This window comes from Ceratina calcarata, unplaced genomic scaffold (assembly GCF_001652005.2).
Source record: "Ceratina calcarata isolate Rehan_Ccalc_2016 unplaced genomic scaffold, ASM165200v1 scaffold369.2, whole genome shotgun sequence".
Classification (NCBI taxonomy): Eukaryota; Metazoa; Arthropoda; class Insecta; order Hymenoptera; family Apidae; genus Ceratina; species Ceratina calcarata.
Window position 1 is genome coordinate 345,788 of NW_017160008.1, and position 17,007 is coordinate 362,794.

The 17,007-nt window shown below is 37.1% G+C and overlaps 5 protein-coding genes across 15 annotated transcripts; 3 read left to right on the plus strand and 2 right to left on the minus strand.

The window, feature by feature from the left end:
- The first annotated feature begins 7 nt into the window (after positions 1-7).
- Positions 8-753, plus strand: LOC108625681 (sodium/potassium/calcium exchanger 5-like). Its single transcript, XM_018025869.2, has 2 exons — positions 8-180; positions 311-753. Exons 1-2 carry the CDS (start codon positions 63-65, stop codon positions 622-624), a joined length of 432 nt encoding a protein of 143 aa, XP_017881358.2. The 5' UTR covers positions 8-62; the 3' UTR covers positions 625-753.
- A 69-nt stretch (positions 754-822) lies between these two features.
- Positions 823-4,408, minus strand: Cyp303a1 (Probable cytochrome P450 303a1). 3 transcript variants are annotated; one of them, XM_026814176.1, is made up of 10 exons: positions 4,148-4,408; positions 3,199-3,284; positions 2,873-3,124; positions 2,371-2,809; positions 2,080-2,260; positions 1,917-2,025; positions 1,659-1,839; positions 1,455-1,572; positions 1,251-1,389; positions 823-1,169 (listed from the first exon to the last, which is right to left on the minus strand). In XM_026814176.1, exons 2-10 carry the CDS (start codon positions 3,281-3,283, stop codon positions 988-990), a joined length of 1,686 nt encoding a protein of 561 aa, XP_026669977.1. In that variant the 5' UTR covers position 3,284; positions 4,148-4,408; the 3' UTR covers positions 823-987. The 3 variants fall into 3 exon arrangements, with proteins under 3 accessions (XP_026669977.1, XP_026669976.1, XP_017881391.1); XM_026814175.1 differs by having other exon boundaries at positions 3,498-4,330; XM_018025902.2 differs by having other exon boundaries at positions 3,199-4,330.
- A 7-nt stretch (positions 4,409-4,415) lies between these two features.
- Positions 4,416-8,484, minus strand: LOC108625767 (methyltransferase-like protein 17, mitochondrial). Of its 3 annotated transcripts, XM_026814178.1 has the most exons (10): positions 8,388-8,484; positions 8,111-8,227; positions 6,142-6,295; positions 5,684-6,068; positions 5,444-5,603; positions 5,232-5,375; positions 5,106-5,174; positions 4,900-5,038; positions 4,687-4,825; positions 4,416-4,614 (listed from the first exon to the last, which is right to left on the minus strand). In XM_026814178.1, exons 3-10 carry the CDS (start codon positions 6,275-6,277, stop codon positions 4,473-4,475), a joined length of 1,314 nt encoding a protein of 437 aa, XP_026669979.1. In that variant the 5' UTR covers positions 6,278-6,295; positions 8,111-8,227; positions 8,388-8,484; the 3' UTR covers positions 4,416-4,472. The 3 variants fall into 3 exon arrangements, with proteins under 3 accessions (XP_026669979.1, XP_017881519.1, XP_017881518.1); XM_018026030.2 differs by lacking the exons at positions 8,111-8,227; positions 8,388-8,484 and adding an exon at positions 6,389-6,625; XM_018026029.2 differs by lacking the exons at positions 8,111-8,227; positions 8,388-8,484 and adding an exon at positions 6,389-6,625 and having other exon boundaries at positions 6,142-6,319.
- LOC108625766 (xenotropic and polytropic retrovirus receptor 1 homolog) lies at positions 6,760-10,757 on the plus strand. 3 transcript variants are annotated; one of them, XR_003389289.1, is made up of 11 exons: positions 6,760-6,850; positions 6,964-7,117; positions 7,207-7,466; positions 7,535-7,796; positions 7,869-8,044; positions 8,120-8,221; positions 8,279-8,516; positions 8,600-8,794; positions 8,866-9,035; positions 9,105-9,840; positions 10,114-10,185. XR_003389289.1 is itself a non-coding variant. In XM_018026026.2 (11 exons), the coding sequence occupies exons 1-11, from the start codon at positions 6,782-6,784 to the stop codon at positions 10,352-10,354; spliced, it is 2,001 nt and encodes a 666-aa protein (XP_017881515.1). In that variant the 5' UTR covers positions 6,760-6,781; the 3' UTR covers positions 10,355-10,757. The 3 variants fall into 3 exon arrangements, 2 of the variants coding, with proteins under 2 accessions (XP_017881515.1, XP_017881516.1); XM_018026026.2 differs by having other exon boundaries at positions 9,105-9,238; positions 10,114-10,757; XM_018026027.2 differs by having other exon boundaries at positions 9,105-9,238; positions 9,629-10,206.
- A 423-nt stretch (positions 10,758-11,180) lies between these two features.
- On the plus strand, positions 11,181-15,612 carry LOC108625770 (uncharacterized). Of its 5 annotated transcripts, none has more exons than XM_018026034.2 (8): positions 11,181-11,269; positions 11,515-11,853; positions 12,544-13,191; positions 13,374-13,601; positions 13,673-13,739; positions 13,819-13,980; positions 14,075-14,228; positions 14,704-15,612. In XM_018026034.2, exons 2-8 carry the CDS (start codon positions 11,763-11,765, stop codon positions 14,797-14,799), a joined length of 1,446 nt encoding a protein of 481 aa, XP_017881523.1. In that variant the 5' UTR covers positions 11,181-11,269; positions 11,515-11,762; the 3' UTR covers positions 14,800-15,612. The 5 variants fall into 5 exon arrangements, with proteins under 5 accessions (XP_017881523.1, XP_017881522.1, XP_017881525.1 ...); XM_018026033.2 differs by having other exon boundaries at positions 11,191-11,269; positions 11,435-11,853; XM_018026036.2 differs by having other exon boundaries at positions 11,191-11,269; positions 11,435-11,853; positions 14,123-14,228.
- Positions 15,613-17,007: the final 1,395 nt, after the last annotated feature.

A 17,007-nucleotide genomic window follows, 5' to 3' on the forward strand; every position in this document is an offset into this window, starting at 1 on the left:
ATCCAATAACGTTCGTTGTAAGCGTCATTTGGATAGGAATTACTTCCTATTTGCTCTCCTGGATGATGACTGTGATCGGTGAAACCGCAGGAATACCGGATTCTATCATGGGTTTAACGTTTCTTGCCGCCGGTGGAAATGTGCCGGAAGTCGCATCCATAGCGATTTTAGCGAGGAAGGGTAAGTCTCCGCTTTGGTTTTTGGTTACGGTTTTGGTTTCGATTTTCACACCTTTCTTGTTTCTCTTTTCTTTTATCGTTTTGGTCCTCTCAACTGGCTGTGGTTTTTATGATACTCCACCACCGCGTAGGGGATGGAAATATGGCTATGAGTAATACGTTGGGCGCGAATATCCTGGACATCCTACTGTGTCTGGGTTTACCTTGGACTATAATGTGTTTGATGACGGGCACCGACTTAAAAATCGAATCGGGAACGCTGTCGTACAGCGTGCTCTCGATAGTTGCTTGCATAATCGTACTTTATGCAGTCATATGGTTTTACAACTTTGAATTAAACAAAAAGGTCGGCGTGATATGCTTGTTACTGTACATGACATTTGTAGTGTTCGCCAGTCTTGTAGAAATGAGAGTGTTCGCACCCGACGGTGGGAAGTCATGTTAGCAATGGATAAAATTCAACACTTTCGATATAATCTGTACGTATGTACATTGTTTTCATGTTTTTCATCGACTTGTTATATTGTACATACTACATACCACTGTAAATATATATATATAATATATATATATATATATATTTTATTTATTTCGTATAGGTTCTTATATATATACACACGCAAATATGTACACATATATGTATTTTCATATAAAACGAAATATATTTTTCTGAATGATAAGATGCAACACTTAATGCGGTACTATTCTAAGTAAATTATTTTTCTTTATGTCACTTAATTATTATGTATGAGATAACAGCTTATTTTATAATTCAATGATTGTGTTTAATTACGACCAAAGGATTTGATTACGTTCTCAAGGAAATTGCTACTCTAAATGGTTTTGGACCAGCAGTGACACCGTCTACGAAATCTTGGGATGACGGTTTCTCGCCAGCCACGGGTGAAAACGTGAACTTTTGCAATAACGCAGTAGTGATGATAAATATATTGCTTCTGGCTAAATTTTCCCCCATACAACGATGTCTTCCTATAAAAGAAGATAATTATTTGTCAGAATGGTAAGTACGTTAATATACATTTTTATTATGAGTTATTATCAAGTATTTACCAATACTGAATGGAAAATACTTGTTTGGCGTGATAATGTTATCGCTCTCATCGATAAATCTTTCCGGCCGAAAAACTTCCGGGTCGCCCCACGATTCGTCCATCAATATTCTATTGAAATTCGCTATGAGCATCGTATCCTAGAAAAATGATTAATTAAATGAATTTATATATTATTATTTTCGTATCCAATCACGTCACATACTTTTGGTATCTTATGACCCAATATCTTAGTATCTCGCAGCGCTCTATGTGGAACGTTCAAAGTTCGTCCCATAAACATTCTTAACGACTCTAAGACAATAGCATTCATATATGTCATTCTAAAACAGTAGAGTCACATTTAACAAATATATTACGCTTTTCAATTCAATATTAATTTTTGTTATATCATTCGTTTTTACTTTACCTTGTTCTGTCTTCTAAAGTCGGTGGTCTGCTACGCCCGATTATTTTGTCTATCTCCTCATGTGCTTTTCTCTGAACATCCGGGAACAACACTAAATATAAGAAACAAAAGCCAAGAGTTTTGGACGTAGTTTCCGAACCTGCCATAAATAAATCCACGCAAATTGCAAGCAATTGAGACTCTGAAAATAAAACATGATTTATTTAGAATTAATAATATCGTCTCTTTTAAAATTTTACTTCATTAATACTTGCGTACCCGAAAACGTTTTGCTGTAGTTGTTGGAATTCAAGACTGTTAAATAAACATCCATTAAGTCTCTTGGAGAGTCCGGTATGAATGTATTTTTGTGATCGTCCAATTCTTCCTACAACGATATTAATTAATATCGTTCAGGATGTTTACTTCCTAACTAACTCACCCTCAGAAATTTCCAAAGTTGCTGATGGGTCTCCAAGAAAGATTTATATCCAGACATTTCCGGCGCGATGAATCTTAATATCGGGAAATGACCAAACGGTGCACCTATCATATCGATTTCCCTTAAAAGTTTCGTCAGGATTCGTTGGAGATGAGTTAACTCCTTGTCATCGAGGTTGAATCTGAGTTGGAAGTACAATACGTTATTGCATGAATAAATAATCAGCGTTGTTAAACAAGTATAAGAATGAAACGAAATGTTAAGGAACTTGAGAGTAAGAGGATAAGCAACCTTTTACCAGCCATCATTCTCCACAAGGTGTTCAGCACGGTAACTCCAAATGCATCGTGCATCGGAATCACCATCGTAGGGCAAGATTGAGACATCATTTTAACTTCCTCGTACTCGTCAGCATTTACATACAAATCGTTCACTTTCTGTTGCTTTCCATTCGTTGAAGGATTATCCGTTAACGCGTTCACTTTTTCCTTCTTGATTAGTTTATATATCTGTCCGTCATCGTGATCGTTATTGTTACAATTTATTTTTGATTCGTTGATTCGATTTTTAAGTTCGTTACTGATCAATTTCTTGAAATGCTCGACGAGCGATTGAGCCTCCTCTTCTATAATCGTAGCCATGCTCTTCCGGCCGAAGCCGAAGTCACGAAGATGCTTTAATACGAATCTTCTTTGTTCAACCCATAGGTTTTCATCCACAACGATCAACCCTTGAGTAAAAACGAAAATCCAGTCACTGTCCAAGAGTTAAAAAGTGTTAACGATAAAGATACCTTTTCTGGATCCGAAGGTTCTTGTTTCGTAAACTGGACCGATCGGTCTACCATCGCAATCTTCATCAGTGAGCATTGATTTAATACTCTCGTAATCATTCAAGACTACGATGCGGTCTGTACCGATTTTTAAACCGACCACGGATCCGTATCTTTTGCATAAAGCGGAACAGGTTTTAAACAGGTATCCATTTTCTTGGCGAAGACGAGTCACCTCGACAGCACACCCCAAGATCGGTAACCATCTCGGGCCTAATAAAAAGTCCTTTAAAGTTGATCACCTATCATTCTTCTTTTTTAAACTTGGAAGATTATTATTGTTATACCTGGAGGATATCCTTTTGGTTTTCGTGATCCTAAGTACAGCAGCAGTAATAATAAAATCAAACAAAGGATCACCGTGTAGAACATACTGCAAAAACAATAATTTTTATTAAGCATTGAAATAAATACCGGATTTTTAAATTATCGCCAGATTAAATACGCGGCATTTTAAAGGATCACGATCGGATGCGCCTGAAATTTTTTTCGATACCATATTTGACACGCATCCGGGCAAGAGAAAGTAACGAGACAGGGGGTGATAAATTAATGCTCTTCCGATGGGAATTGCATTGATTATTACCTCGATATCCGGTTTCGAATAATTTGGGACGTGCGCCTTGCATCGCGCACTTGAAAAAGAAAGTGAAATACGCAGACTCATGGGAGAAAGTTGCATACGGAAGGACCGCGAGACATGCACTCACTTGTATTATTTCATAACTTCTTGCGTAACTGATGCACACTTTAAGACCTTTATCACTTTTAAAGTATGCCGTCTTCTCCTCGGTTACTTTCGAACGTCTGTATCTGTGCGGCCGACCTAATATTTACGATTCCACCGTTCCCGACTTTCTACCACCTCTGCCTCTTTTAAACAATCACAGTAGTATTGCAACCCGTTCTATTTCTTGTTCTTTTTTACTACGAAATAACCGGCTAGTCGTGTATAATAAAACAGATTCAACAGGTCATTCGACTCTGAGCTTTTATTCTGTAATTGCCTTTTAACGATTTTTTACGAATGAAGAAATAAGTAAAATGAAAATGATTGTTCATATTATTCGCGCCTAAATTCTATCATCGACTAATTTATGACATTGCGTTTAAAGTCAGGTGAAATTCTTAGTACAATTGTGCACGCTTTAACTTTCAGTTTCACGTGGAAGTTGGAGCACACCGAGCGGTCTTTCCGGTATGTATCCCTACTTCGAATCCTTGAACCGATCTTACCTTGCACCTGGAGAAATGCACTCTTCTGTTGTGTAAGCAAAACTGGCCGTGGACCAGCTTGGGGACGGCTTTTAAATACCCCTCTTCATCTCCATGAGTTCTTTTTTATTCTTTTTTCGAAGCAAAAGTTGTTGAATAACAGTTTTAAGGCACAATTCACTCAGGTATGCGAATTATGAATAGAACGTTTGTTCAATGAACGGCTATATTATATTCAAAGTAATGAAATGAATCTTTAAAACAAAGAATCTTAAGTACATAAGAACAATTAAAAATTTGAGTTTTCTTTTTTTTTATTACATAACGCTCAAATTACAAATATATTTCATTCAGCTTCTCTTGTCTCCTTTATCTCTTCTTCTGTGCTCTTCGTATTATCTTTCGTTTCCTCTGTTTCCTCTATTTCTACCGGCTGAAAGGGTAACTGATCTCCCCATTCACTCGATCTTGCGCAGCGATAAGTATTTCTAAAAATACAAGACACAAGTTCATACGCGATTTTCTTATGATTTGGTCTTTTAAGCTTAAGGGATACGAACTTTCCATTCTTCCATGTAGTAAAAATGTGTTCCTGCAGCTCTCCAGAGGCCGTGCAGACACGACACAAAACATGTTTGGAACGTTTTAGTACTGGCCTCACGATCCGTGGCCAATTAATATCATTTTCTGGACGTTCGCCTTTTATTAAAATAAGTAATAATTTATTTAATACAATGATTTCTTACTTCAGTTAGGGGAGAGTTTACAAATACCTTTTTTAAGTACCACATACGAATAACGTTCCTTGTTGGTCTTGCATGTTTCACCAATACGTAATGTCATATAATTGATTTCAAAATTGCAAGGGGTATCATCAGTTGTGTACCTAGGACATTGTAAATCGTGCGGACACTGGAATTACCATACATCAATGTGAATTACATAATAATTATAATGATTACTGATAAATTATACTTACTGGTGAAAAAACATGTACGCTGCGTTTATTTTTCTGACTGAGCACGAAATCTCGAGCCTCGTTTATGATCTGTTAAAGATAAATCAATTAAATGATGGAGAAATTAATTGATTTCTAATAACTTACAGTGAATCCAGCGTTTGTTCCCTTTTCTACAATAACTAGGTAATGTTGAGTTTTCTGCCATAATTTCGAGATCATCTCAAGACGAGCATTTTGGTTCGGCAATTCAAATAAAGAATATGCGCTTACAACAATGTCATAAGTTGGCTATAATATAAATAATATGTTTAAAACTAGTTTTCAGTATTTTTACGTAACATAACTTACATACTTACTACTGGTGACGCAGGGAAAAATTGTCGATAAAATATATAGCTTGGGTTGATATTTGGTGTAGCGTTCTTTATGAGATATTCAGATAAATTGTTCATATGTTTGGAAACATCGATACAGTAATACTCCTTGATAGAGTCAACCCAAAATTGAGATGCTGCCCTAAATGAAATGAAGCCCGTATTTTTCTAACGTACTTTCAGTAGTCATCGAAGTAACTAAATAGTATTTATGTATCTTACCACATTACTGTACCAGTGCCAGAACCGAAGTCAAATAACGTGGTGGGTATAAAGCTCTTGTCACTATTAGCAATTTCACTAAAAATTTTATACAGAACAGTATACTCAGGTACACTTCTACGAATTACGTACGTCAAGCTCGTGTATTTATCATAATTAATTGGTTCCCAATTGTACACAACACTTTTAAAAATCTTCATAGCTTTTGGGTCGTCATCTAGTTCTGTATCACTTAAAGACTCTCCTGTAGCTTGTTCATACTTGGATGCAACTAAGTCTAGTTTGTATTTAATATCTTCCTTTTCTAAAGGAAGACGCCGATTTAATATGTGTGCTTCCAGTTTCTTAGAATCTTCATTAAGTTTATTCTGTGATATTTTTTCATCTGTAATTATAAAAGTTATATCTCAATGTAGTAATTTCAATAGTGTAAAATATACTATTCTTGATGTAATTACCGTGTAAAATGATTTTAATTGCATTTAAAAGCCAGCTAGGTTGTTCCACCTCTCTCGGTTTCCTTATACCTGGATGATGCTTATGTTTAAGTTCATTGTTTGTAATTAATTCATCCACACTTTGAATGAGCTGCATACTTTGTTTTGTTGAATACTGATAGAAAATAAATATATACCTCTTAAAAAAACAATTAGATAATAATAGAAGAACTAAATTAAATATATTAATATAAGCTCTTTCACCTACCCATCGCATTTGTTTATATCTCATAAATGTTAATCTCGTTGACATGATAAAATAACCTTATGCACGTTATCAATAATTATCATTTAATAAAACGATAGAATAATAGAAAACTTCTGTTATTAAATTTTAATCACTCAAATTTACAACAGACACGTGCTACGCTAAATGTATGTCAATGCAAAATACAATAGCGACATTACTTCGTAATGCAGTGTATGTTTTATAGCCTAAAAGAAATCCTACATACGGATACTCATCGTATGTTCAACTTCTGTTTCTCCCGAATAATTGATGATTCTTATTGACGAAACTGTTAATTCTGATGTTCGTACTTTAGTCTATTCGGTGAAATACAATTACAATAGTTGCTGCGTTAATTGATTCGTTTAAAAAATGAAATTTGCTGAGCACTTGTGTGCACATATCACACCAGAATGGAGAAAACAATACATAAATTACGAGGTAAAATGCGTTTCGCTTTCGATTGTACACCAATATTTTAATTGACGATTACTAATTCTATCATAGAATCGAAAGCATCGACACGTTATACAAGAACATTATTCTGTATATAGGAAATGAAGGCTTTGCTGTATGCAGCAGTAGAGCAAGCACCAGCAGCAGATGTAACCGAATCCCATGTGTTGGAACGTTATTTTAATAAATTTGATGAGAAATTCTTTCATTATTGTGACAAGGAATTGGCAAAGATAAACACATTCTATTCTGGTAAATTTTCTACAGTAATGTTTACATCTATTCATCTATTCATGAACTACATGAAAAATATTGGTCAATTTTGTTACTCGTTCCCTCAGAAAAGTTAGCAGAAGCAACGCGCAGATTCGCGAGCCTCAATAACGAATTGAGCGAAGTTTTAACAGCCTCAGAAGAAAAACGAGGGAGTCATAAAATTAGATACCGTAATAACATCTTGCACAAGAAGCCAGTCTCAGCACGCAAACTGCAAGAATTAAAATTAGCTTTTTCCGAATTCTATCTCTTTTTGATTTTACTTCAAAACTATCAAAATCTGAATTTTACGGGCTTTAGAAAAATACTGAAAAAGCACGACAAAGTGAGTGACAGAAAAATATGTGCATATAACATGTTTCCTCGCACAGTAAGTAGAAATTGTTGCCATAGTTATTGAACGTCGACGTCGGAGCGAAATGGAGAGCGGAACACGTAGATACTGCGATGTTTCATACGCACAAGGACATAGACAGACTTATCGCAGAAACAGAGGCATTGGTCACCAGAGATTTGGAACAGGGGGACAGGCAACGTGCAATGAAACGTTTAAGAGTTCCTCCACTTGGAGAACAACTGTCTCCATGGATTACATTTAAAGTTGGGTTGTTTTCAGGAGCCTTTATCATTCTTCTTATAGCTGTAATACTTTCAGGTACTCATAAGGATTAATAGACGTCCACAGACATAGGTTTCAGATACACATTCTTCAAAGTTAATTCCGTAGGTACGCGTTTTAAGGACAACAACAATTGGCGAGTTTTATGCAGATTGTACCGCGGACCGCTTCTTATGATTCAATTTCTTTTCCTTATGGGAGTCAATGTTTATGGGTGGAGATCTTCTGGCGTGAATCACGTTTTAATATTTGAACTTGACCCTCGAAATCACTTGTCAGAACAGGTATGGGCATACATATGTGTATTTCAGTATCGCTTATAAAAAATAATTTGCTGATGTATGTAATACCTTTTACAGCATATCATTGAATTGGCTAGCGTGTTTGGATTAGTTTGGTCTCTATCAGTTTTGGGTTTCCTTTACAGTGAAACATTAGGGATACCTCCGTTCGTTCATCCCGTAAGACTGCAATATATGAAATGATTGAACAAATATGTATCACTAATCTTGTTTCAGATGTTGTTATACACATTATTGGCCTTGTTTTTGTTCAATCCGACGAAAACTTTACGTTACGAGGCTAGATTTTGGGCGCTTCGTGTGTTGGCTAGAATATTTTGCGCACCGTTTTTCTACGTCGGGTTTGCTGATTTTTGGCTCGCCGATCAACTCAATTCCCTACACACTGTGTTTTTAGACTTTCAGTATTTCGTTTGCTTTTATGTCCAAAATTCCTCGTGGACTGACGTTACTGGTTCGTAATTAGTTGTATCATAAATTGTCATTGTAGAACTTCATAGAAATTGGTAATTACTTAATTTACATGTTTTTCAATAGATGCGGAAACGTGTATAATACGCGAGCTATCGATGAGACCGTTTGTAGCTTGTTTGCCAGCATGGTTTCGATTCGCACAATGCCTGCGGCGCTATAGAGACACAAAAGAAGCCTTTCCACATCTCGTAAACGCGGCTAAATACGCTACCAGCTTCTTCGTTGTAGTTTTTTCATATTTACATTTAACTAACGCTAGTAAGTCCACCTGAAACTTTCGAATAACGATAAAACCATCGTAAGATTCCTTACAAGACACCTTTCTGCAGAACACTATGTGATGTCTACCGAGAATCCATACTTCTATTTATGGATAACAGCAAGTGTCATGAGTTCTTGTTTCACGTATACGTGGGACGTTAAATTGGACTGGGGACTGTTCGATAGCAACGCAGGAGAGAATAAATTTCTCAGGGAAGAAATCGTTTATTCTTCTCCTGTAAGTGCAGCACATAGATTGATAGAAATAGTAACGTGTTCACACAATGTGCTACTTGTATTGTTTTAGTACTATTATTATTTTGCGATAATCGAGGATTTCGTGCTTCGTTTCGGTTGGGCATTTTCGTTGTCGCTTACCGAGATGGGATACGTACACGGAGATCTGATGGTTTCGATAGTCGCGCCGTTAGAAGTGTTCAGGTAAGTTAGAAAGTAAGTTAATATCGCTAACGTAATAAATATAGAATTTTCGAAACCGCGGTTCTGTGTGCGAAGCATATTAGCACGCATAGTGTATCGTTTCTAGTGATGCTTGAAGATATTTCTCATTTGCATGATATTTGAAGTTTTACATTTCAGTCGCGCAAGATTTACTGAAAAAATAATATATATATATATATGTTTACTTAATGATTCTAATAAATATCGTAATAAAGAGAATATTTTATTTGTTTTCGACCTTTGTCCTTGTTTTATTTGTCCCTTCATACCTATCATAGTGTACCATTCTTTAATTTTGTTTATCGTGAGGAACTTTAATTTATCAGAAAAAAAGTATCATTTTGCATATCAATTTGCCTTACTAATCAGTTGATAGAAGGTACATGTGGAATTACTTTCGCCTGGAAAACGAACACCTGTACAACGTAGGCAAATTTCGAGCAGTACGAGACATATCCATAGGGCCTTACAGACGCAATGAACCCGACGAATCGAAGGCGGTCATACATCTTATGGATCGCAAGGACGAGGACATTGACGATGAGCGAACAGCGTTTCGTGATTGTTGAAATAATCATCTTGTAATTTTCCTACTTTGTTTTATATCGTCATATCATTCTCATTTAAACGAACAGAGCCTAGCCCTCATTAAATACGGATTCCTTTTATTTTTCTCTTATCTCTAAATCATTCACTAAATTGCATGTTTAGCATGCTGAGTCTATTAACGCAGTTTAATGTACGCTTACGAACTAGTATTTTATTTGTTCAATTTTTCACGACTAATCTCGAATTACCGGGTAGCTCATTGCTTTCTGTTGTAAAGTATATAATTACTGACCCTCTCCCAATAGGAGATTCATTTGGAACTTTTTCCGTTTGGAAAACGAACATCTGAACAACTGCGGCAAATTTAGAGCCGTCAGAGATATTTCCGTCGCGCCGGTCGATTGCTCCGATCAAACGCAAATATTGAGAATGATGGACGCAGCTGATGGGGTGGTCAATCGGAAGAGAAAACAGAAAGTCGCCGATAAGAAACCGTTGCGCGCATTTTCCAAAGCCGAATCCCTGACTTGTGACCTCGATCCTTGAATCATTTAATTTAACTATGTCGGATCGTTAGGAAACCTGTGGACATCAATTGAGTACTGTTTGTGTAAATGTAAAGGAGAATGATTCTCCGAGCCGTCGAAGTACAAACATATATGGAAAATTTATAAACGTTACGCGTCTGTCTACTGACATTAAACTAATGCGATTGCGCTTCACTATTTAAATGTTCGAACGACACCGCGCTGCGCGCAACTCGCGAGAATTGATTTCTCGAGATATCGAAATGTTCGTCGAACGACCTATTCAAATCTTTAAGATGTTAGAGAGCACTTTAAAACAAATAAATGTATACGGATTTCTCCTGAACGTATGAAAGATTTATTATCGTCGATGTAAATTGAAAGTTGTAACCGCAATAAAGTATTTTAATGTTTTTAATAAATTACCCGCATTTCTTATTTTTTTTTTATTCCTCCACTTTAATCTGCGCTTCCTCTGAATCGATAATTTTGTTATCTATTCAAAAAAGGTGTAAAATTCATTGGAGATATATGAGTACTATCGTAGGTGACAGAAATAAAGTGTGGGTTGATGGCGATTTGCGTAATCCTTGACAGATTCAGATGCGCTGTTAATACTTTGCAGACGGTACAATGATCTGTACTCTACCTGCGAAGGTGTTATTATCAAAGTTATTCTCTCGATTGACGAAATTCTGTCGCACTAAGTCATAACAGATAACATCAAAGACTTCGATTTCAAGAGGAACAGAAACAAAGTTTCATAAACTTATAATTAATTTCCAACTCTTTCCGTAAGTAATAATACTTCTATACATTAAACGTCGTCTATTTATTCCGATCGATTTTTACAAGTTCTATGAGTCAACCGATACCGTCAGTTTTCTCCAACGCTTTTCGCGTGCGGTCCAACACAACGTAAGCGGATCAAAAGGTATTAAAGAATTTCATTCCAATCATAGAAGGCTTATTATGAAAGTAATGCAAACGTTGTAAAAATCAAAAAGTATTTGTAAAACATTTTTAATATCGTCTTTATTAAATTGTTTTACAATAAAATCGCGTTAATAATCGACGTAAACCGGGATTGTCTTGTCAGATAGTGAATGAATAAGAAAACATCGTTTTACATCGGATACAAGTGACGTCTCCGTTTATATGAATTGTATTGGATTCAAGCCAGTAAGCAGCATCGAATACGGAAACGAGCTCGCGAAAGGGCAAGCGTCGGTTTTTCCGTCATCGGCAGCGGCGTCGTGGTGGAAAGGGTAATGGTGGTATTGATTGCAACGGAACTTGACCGCGCATACTCTCTGTCTGCCCTCAATGAAATGACGTGCTTACATATGGAACGACGACGGACGGGACGACGATAAAAACCTGTGGACACCACACCTGGCCGACACCTGCCAGTTGAAACGGTGACGATGACATCGACCCTCTGCACCTGCACATGGCTGCTGCTACCCTGCTGCGTTCTCGTCGCCCTCTCCACCGGAGAACTCGATTTTTATCGAGGTGAGCCTTACTATCCGCTCGGCCGAAAACACTGCTCCATAAGAGGGTAATGACACCCAGGGTCTAATCGCAGTCGATCGTGACGCAGACTGTCTTTCGTTTATTTCCACTTTGTTCCCGCTATTATTATATCCTCCCTCGAGCTCATTCACAAACGTTTGAAAGCGATCGCGTGAAACTCGCTATATAGCATTACAAAGCGATCGATCGTTAAATCAGTTTATTTCTTCATTAAGATTTGAACTTCTCTCCGTGTCAGTAGGAGCGATTTTCAAGTTTTGCGTAGGTTTTGTTTGGGTCCGTTCGGAGTTTGCATATGCTTTCGTATATGCAGCGTCTGACGTCGGGGGATGATTTCACCGGTTCTCATAAACTTATAATACACGACTGACTTCTACAAATTAGAAACACATATTATGACGTATCATGTACAAACGACGAAAGTAGTCGAACGGAATAAAAATTAGATAAGCGTGCTTATCAATCGCACTGTTGTCTTTGTCATGCCTGTTAACCGCAGGAAATCCATGTACGCGTTCCATGATAACACCCGGAAGTAGACCGATAGCTCGAAGGTGTATAATTTACGTCAATGTTATTTAAGAGGATTGTTAACTTACGAACGCAACAAGTCGCGTTTACGAAAATTAATTTCATTATTTAAACAGTTTAAATATCATCATTTTCCAGATGAGATCCCCGAATCCTCGGAGAGCATTGCGCTCAGGGAACTGATTCGGTATCTCGAGGGGCAGAGACAGCGGTTTCCCTCGTTGCACAAAAAGTATCATGCAGATTTGGAGAAGCAGAGGGATTTGTTCGAAGCCCTGATGGACAAAGGAAGCTTGACCGAGCTCCTGAGAAAGCCGAAAGAATGGGAGTATCGGCGAATACAATACAACGATCCGCCGATCAACGAGTTAAAACCAGTGAGGGAGTTGTACGTCCCTTTCTACGAATCGAAGGCGCCGTTCGACAGTCCCTCCGAGTACTCGAACCTGAAGCTATCCAATTTTCCGAGTGACACGGACGAAGACGATACGAATTTCCAGGACAACGACTACGGGTATAATAATCGAATGCCACCGTTGGACCGTTCGACCTACGAAGAGACGAATTTCGACAGGGGAATGAAAGAGGAGACGTTGCAAGAATTTCACCGAAATTACGATGGCACCGTCGACCAGGACGGGAAGGACGATAGGCAGATGCATAAACCGTCCGCGGATCTCCCAAACTTCACGTACAGGTTCGATCCCCCGAATCTGCGCGAGAGACATCCGTTCGCCGTGAAACCCAACCACCCGAAATACTACGAGGACAATTCTTTTTTCTTAGGTATGTCAAGTTAGAAGAACGCTCGTCGAATCTTAGTGAATGTGAGTCTTACAGTGAACGAAGTGAGTGAAGAGTATGCTTGAACTCAGTCAATTTATTGTTAAATTACTATGTTTCTCAGTCTACGAATTCGTGTCGATACGTTCGCGATTTGATTTTATTCTTCCGCATGTTGTTGGCAGAGGATTCCGAGAAATTGGATACTACTAAGCCCTCGAATGACACGAAATGGGAGCGGGAGGACACGGCGACTGAGAAAATGCATACGGCGCGTGAGGGGAACTCGCGGTTGGAATCAAAATTTAAGGACGCGTCGATGATCGTAATACCAGAAATCGGGCGGCGCACGGAAAACAATCCGGTTTTTGTACCTGTGAACCAGGATTTGAACAATGATATATACGGCTTCGGTGAGCAATCGGTCTTCTGTCGATATCACGTATCGATATAAATGTAAAAGAGATCGTCTGTCTGCTTGCAGCTGTTGTTGCCGGTTGCACTGCAGCCTCAGTGTTTCTACTCGTATTAATTGCTTTAACATGGTACAGGTAATATAATCAGCAACATTTTAAGCAAAAAAACGAGCTACTCGTAACCCATATAACTGATATTATTTAACTTTCGTAGAATACATCGAAGTACTAAAGATGCAGCCGACATTGAATATCCAGCTTACGGCGTGACCGGTCCAAATAAAGAAATATCGCCCTCAGGAGACCAAAGACTTGCCCAGTCCGCTCAGATGTACCATTTCCAACACCAAAAGCAACAAATTATTGCTATGGAAAAGTAAGTCATTCGAATATTACACTGGAGTCGTTCAAATAATTTGTCTGCGAGGATCACGTCCACCGAAAATTGAAAAGTGATGTCTGTTTTTAAGGAATTTTGCGCCAATTAGGGAATATTGTGTGCATAATGATTTGTGTAGTCGTGTTTCCGCAAGCAGAGATCCAGGCTCCGTGTCCGAAGCAGACAGCGACGAAGAGAACGAGGAAGGAGACTACACGGTTTACGAATGTCCAGGTCTAGCTTCTGTAAGTCGTATTTTTATAACACGGACGTGTCCGTTCAAAAGTTCGGAGCTTATTATAACGATTTTTTTTGTAAATAATTATTTATAATGTTAAGCTCTGTTAGCACGGAAATGTTAATTAAGTGTATACAGGGTGTCCAAAATGATTGGGACCAAACTTATAATCCCGAGATCGTATAGATGAGAAAAGGTCATAGAAAATTATGCCTGATATTTGTTTATTGAAAAGGTTTTTTTTAGGATTTATGATTTTTTATGACAGTTATAATAAATTTTCGAAAATTCTTCCCTCTGCAAGAATGCGACGAATTAGAGATTGCCGAACTCTTTTAAATATTCCAATTGTATTGGAAATAATAATAAATGCATTTTTAATACATTCCCAAAATGCTCCAAACTTTTGAGCGGGGGGTGTATTTTGTAACGGGTGTTATTAGGGATGGGACGTAATTTCGAATGATTTCTTTAATGCCAAGACCGGAGAGATGGAAGTGAAAAATCCGTTGTTTCACGACGACCCAACACCAGCAACGCCAGCACAAATTAACAAAGAAGAGGACCATAATATATAGTTTGAGTAATTTTTAAAACTACGTATTTGATTTGAGTAATCTTTTTCTGGTGCTTAGCTCACTGTTAATGTACCATATCGGAAACATTTCTCTATATATTGAATGTATACAATTTTAATATTTAATATGACGCAGGAAGTCAAGAGGTGTACAAGTTAACTAACGAAGGTCCGAGGCGTGTGTGTGAAACGACCATATTTTGCGTTTTTTCGCGGAACATGGGTGAAACGATGAACAATACCACGTCGTTCCGCCACTATATCGTGTTTGTTTCGCAAACACATATTTTTTAACAATCCATGACGTACTATAGTTTGTAATTTCATAACAAGTACGGGTTTAGCCATATGATTGACATTATTTTTCTATACACCGTTACACTTGCAACGCATAGAGTACAGATTGGAGGTCCTATATTATACCGTCATATGACATTTAATTGCAAGTTTCGGATGTATACCTATCGTTCCATGTCGTATCGGTGAATTATTATTATTATTATCGTCGTTTAATTATTTCCAGCGTAACTTCAAAGGATCGATGATCTCGGAAACAGATTTACGTTGTGCATGTATATGGGACATTTAATTCGAACTTATGAATTCCTGTACGTGTAGGTATTAGTGGAAAGTTTGAGATTGAATTATGCAGCTCGTGTATGCTGGGATATCTAAGAAACGTTATACTGCGATGAGTCCGTTACTCAGTGCGCGCATAATTTCTGTTAATATACATATATCGTTTCGTTAACTTCTAGCTTGTTTTCATTAAAGTTACGCGAATATGATAAATATACATAACTTCCATTTTGCACGTGTTGTTGCGTTTGGCATTAACCACTGTGATTTCTATTTCCCAAACGAAAATTCTGTGTATGTTATAAGATCGAGCTATTCCTTTGATATCAGCTACTACAAATACGGTATATGTATACATACGTGTATAATTTATTAGCTTGGAGCGGTGAATATATGTATTTTATTTTTCTATGAAACCTATAACTGTTGAGCAGGAAAAAAAGAGAGACAGTTTTAAGATAAAAGAGCCTATTATCATACCAGACATGATATATAGAAATGACTATATTTATTTTGGCAAATTATAAGCACTACCTATATTAGCCCCGACTATGCAATCTATTCGAAAAATAAATAAAGAATAACTATCTCGAATATCAGTGGGACATAGCGTAGTATAAAAAGAAAATATAATATACTATATAACAGAAAGGAAAGTGATTATTTAAATGATCGTTTGTCTAACAATGATAAACGATCGTATGTCAGGAATTAGGCGGACGAAAGGGAAGAGAAAGCACGAATTAACATCATGAATTTACCGTTAGCCTTCCGATGCCCTTAGAGCATATACTGACAGAGGCAGCTTTTCAAGCTTAAATGTTTAACTACATGCTATCATTAACAGCACGATATAGACTGCATATCACTTGTCAGTGAGCGATTCTGAAGCAATTTGAAGGAGGAAGGTCGTGGCTAATTGCTACGAGAAAAAGACAGCATTGAGATAAACTATGGCCGGTGTTCAGAGTCGTTGCTTATTCTTAAGATCGTTTTAAGCATTTGCTTAAGTCTTTGTTTCCTGTACAAGACAGGGACTGGAAACATGGGATAGACAGGGATAACAAATGCTTAAAATGATTTTAAGAATAAGCAATGACTTTGAATACCGGCCTATGTCTGTCTCTTTTTAAGAGTTTGCCTATGTGCTTCGGCATACACGGAAGCTGCCTTCAATAGTACATGCTCCAAGTCAATGCCTTTTACAGCACTACGTCTATATTACAGATTCGTTAAATTTTCTAGAAGGGAGACACCGCGATCGTACAGATGGGGGACACTATGAAAGGACAATCTATGTACAAATAGACTATTGTATAGTGATTTGTAGCATGATTGTATGTATTGTGAGCTATAGTATATTATATTACATAGACGCAATGAGAAAACATTGCAATTCATGTTCGCGATATGTTTCGTAAATATATAATATATATGACGTTATATTATTATTTTCGTTCTTCCATTAATTTTAACAGAAATGGTGTAAAATATGAATAATAAATGATGTATTATTATTTTAATAAATAAATCATTTATTTTATAAAGAATTTCTATTTATCTTTTTATATGGATATGCATATAAATGTAAAGTGGTTTCTAATTTCGATTAGATGATACGAATTAAATG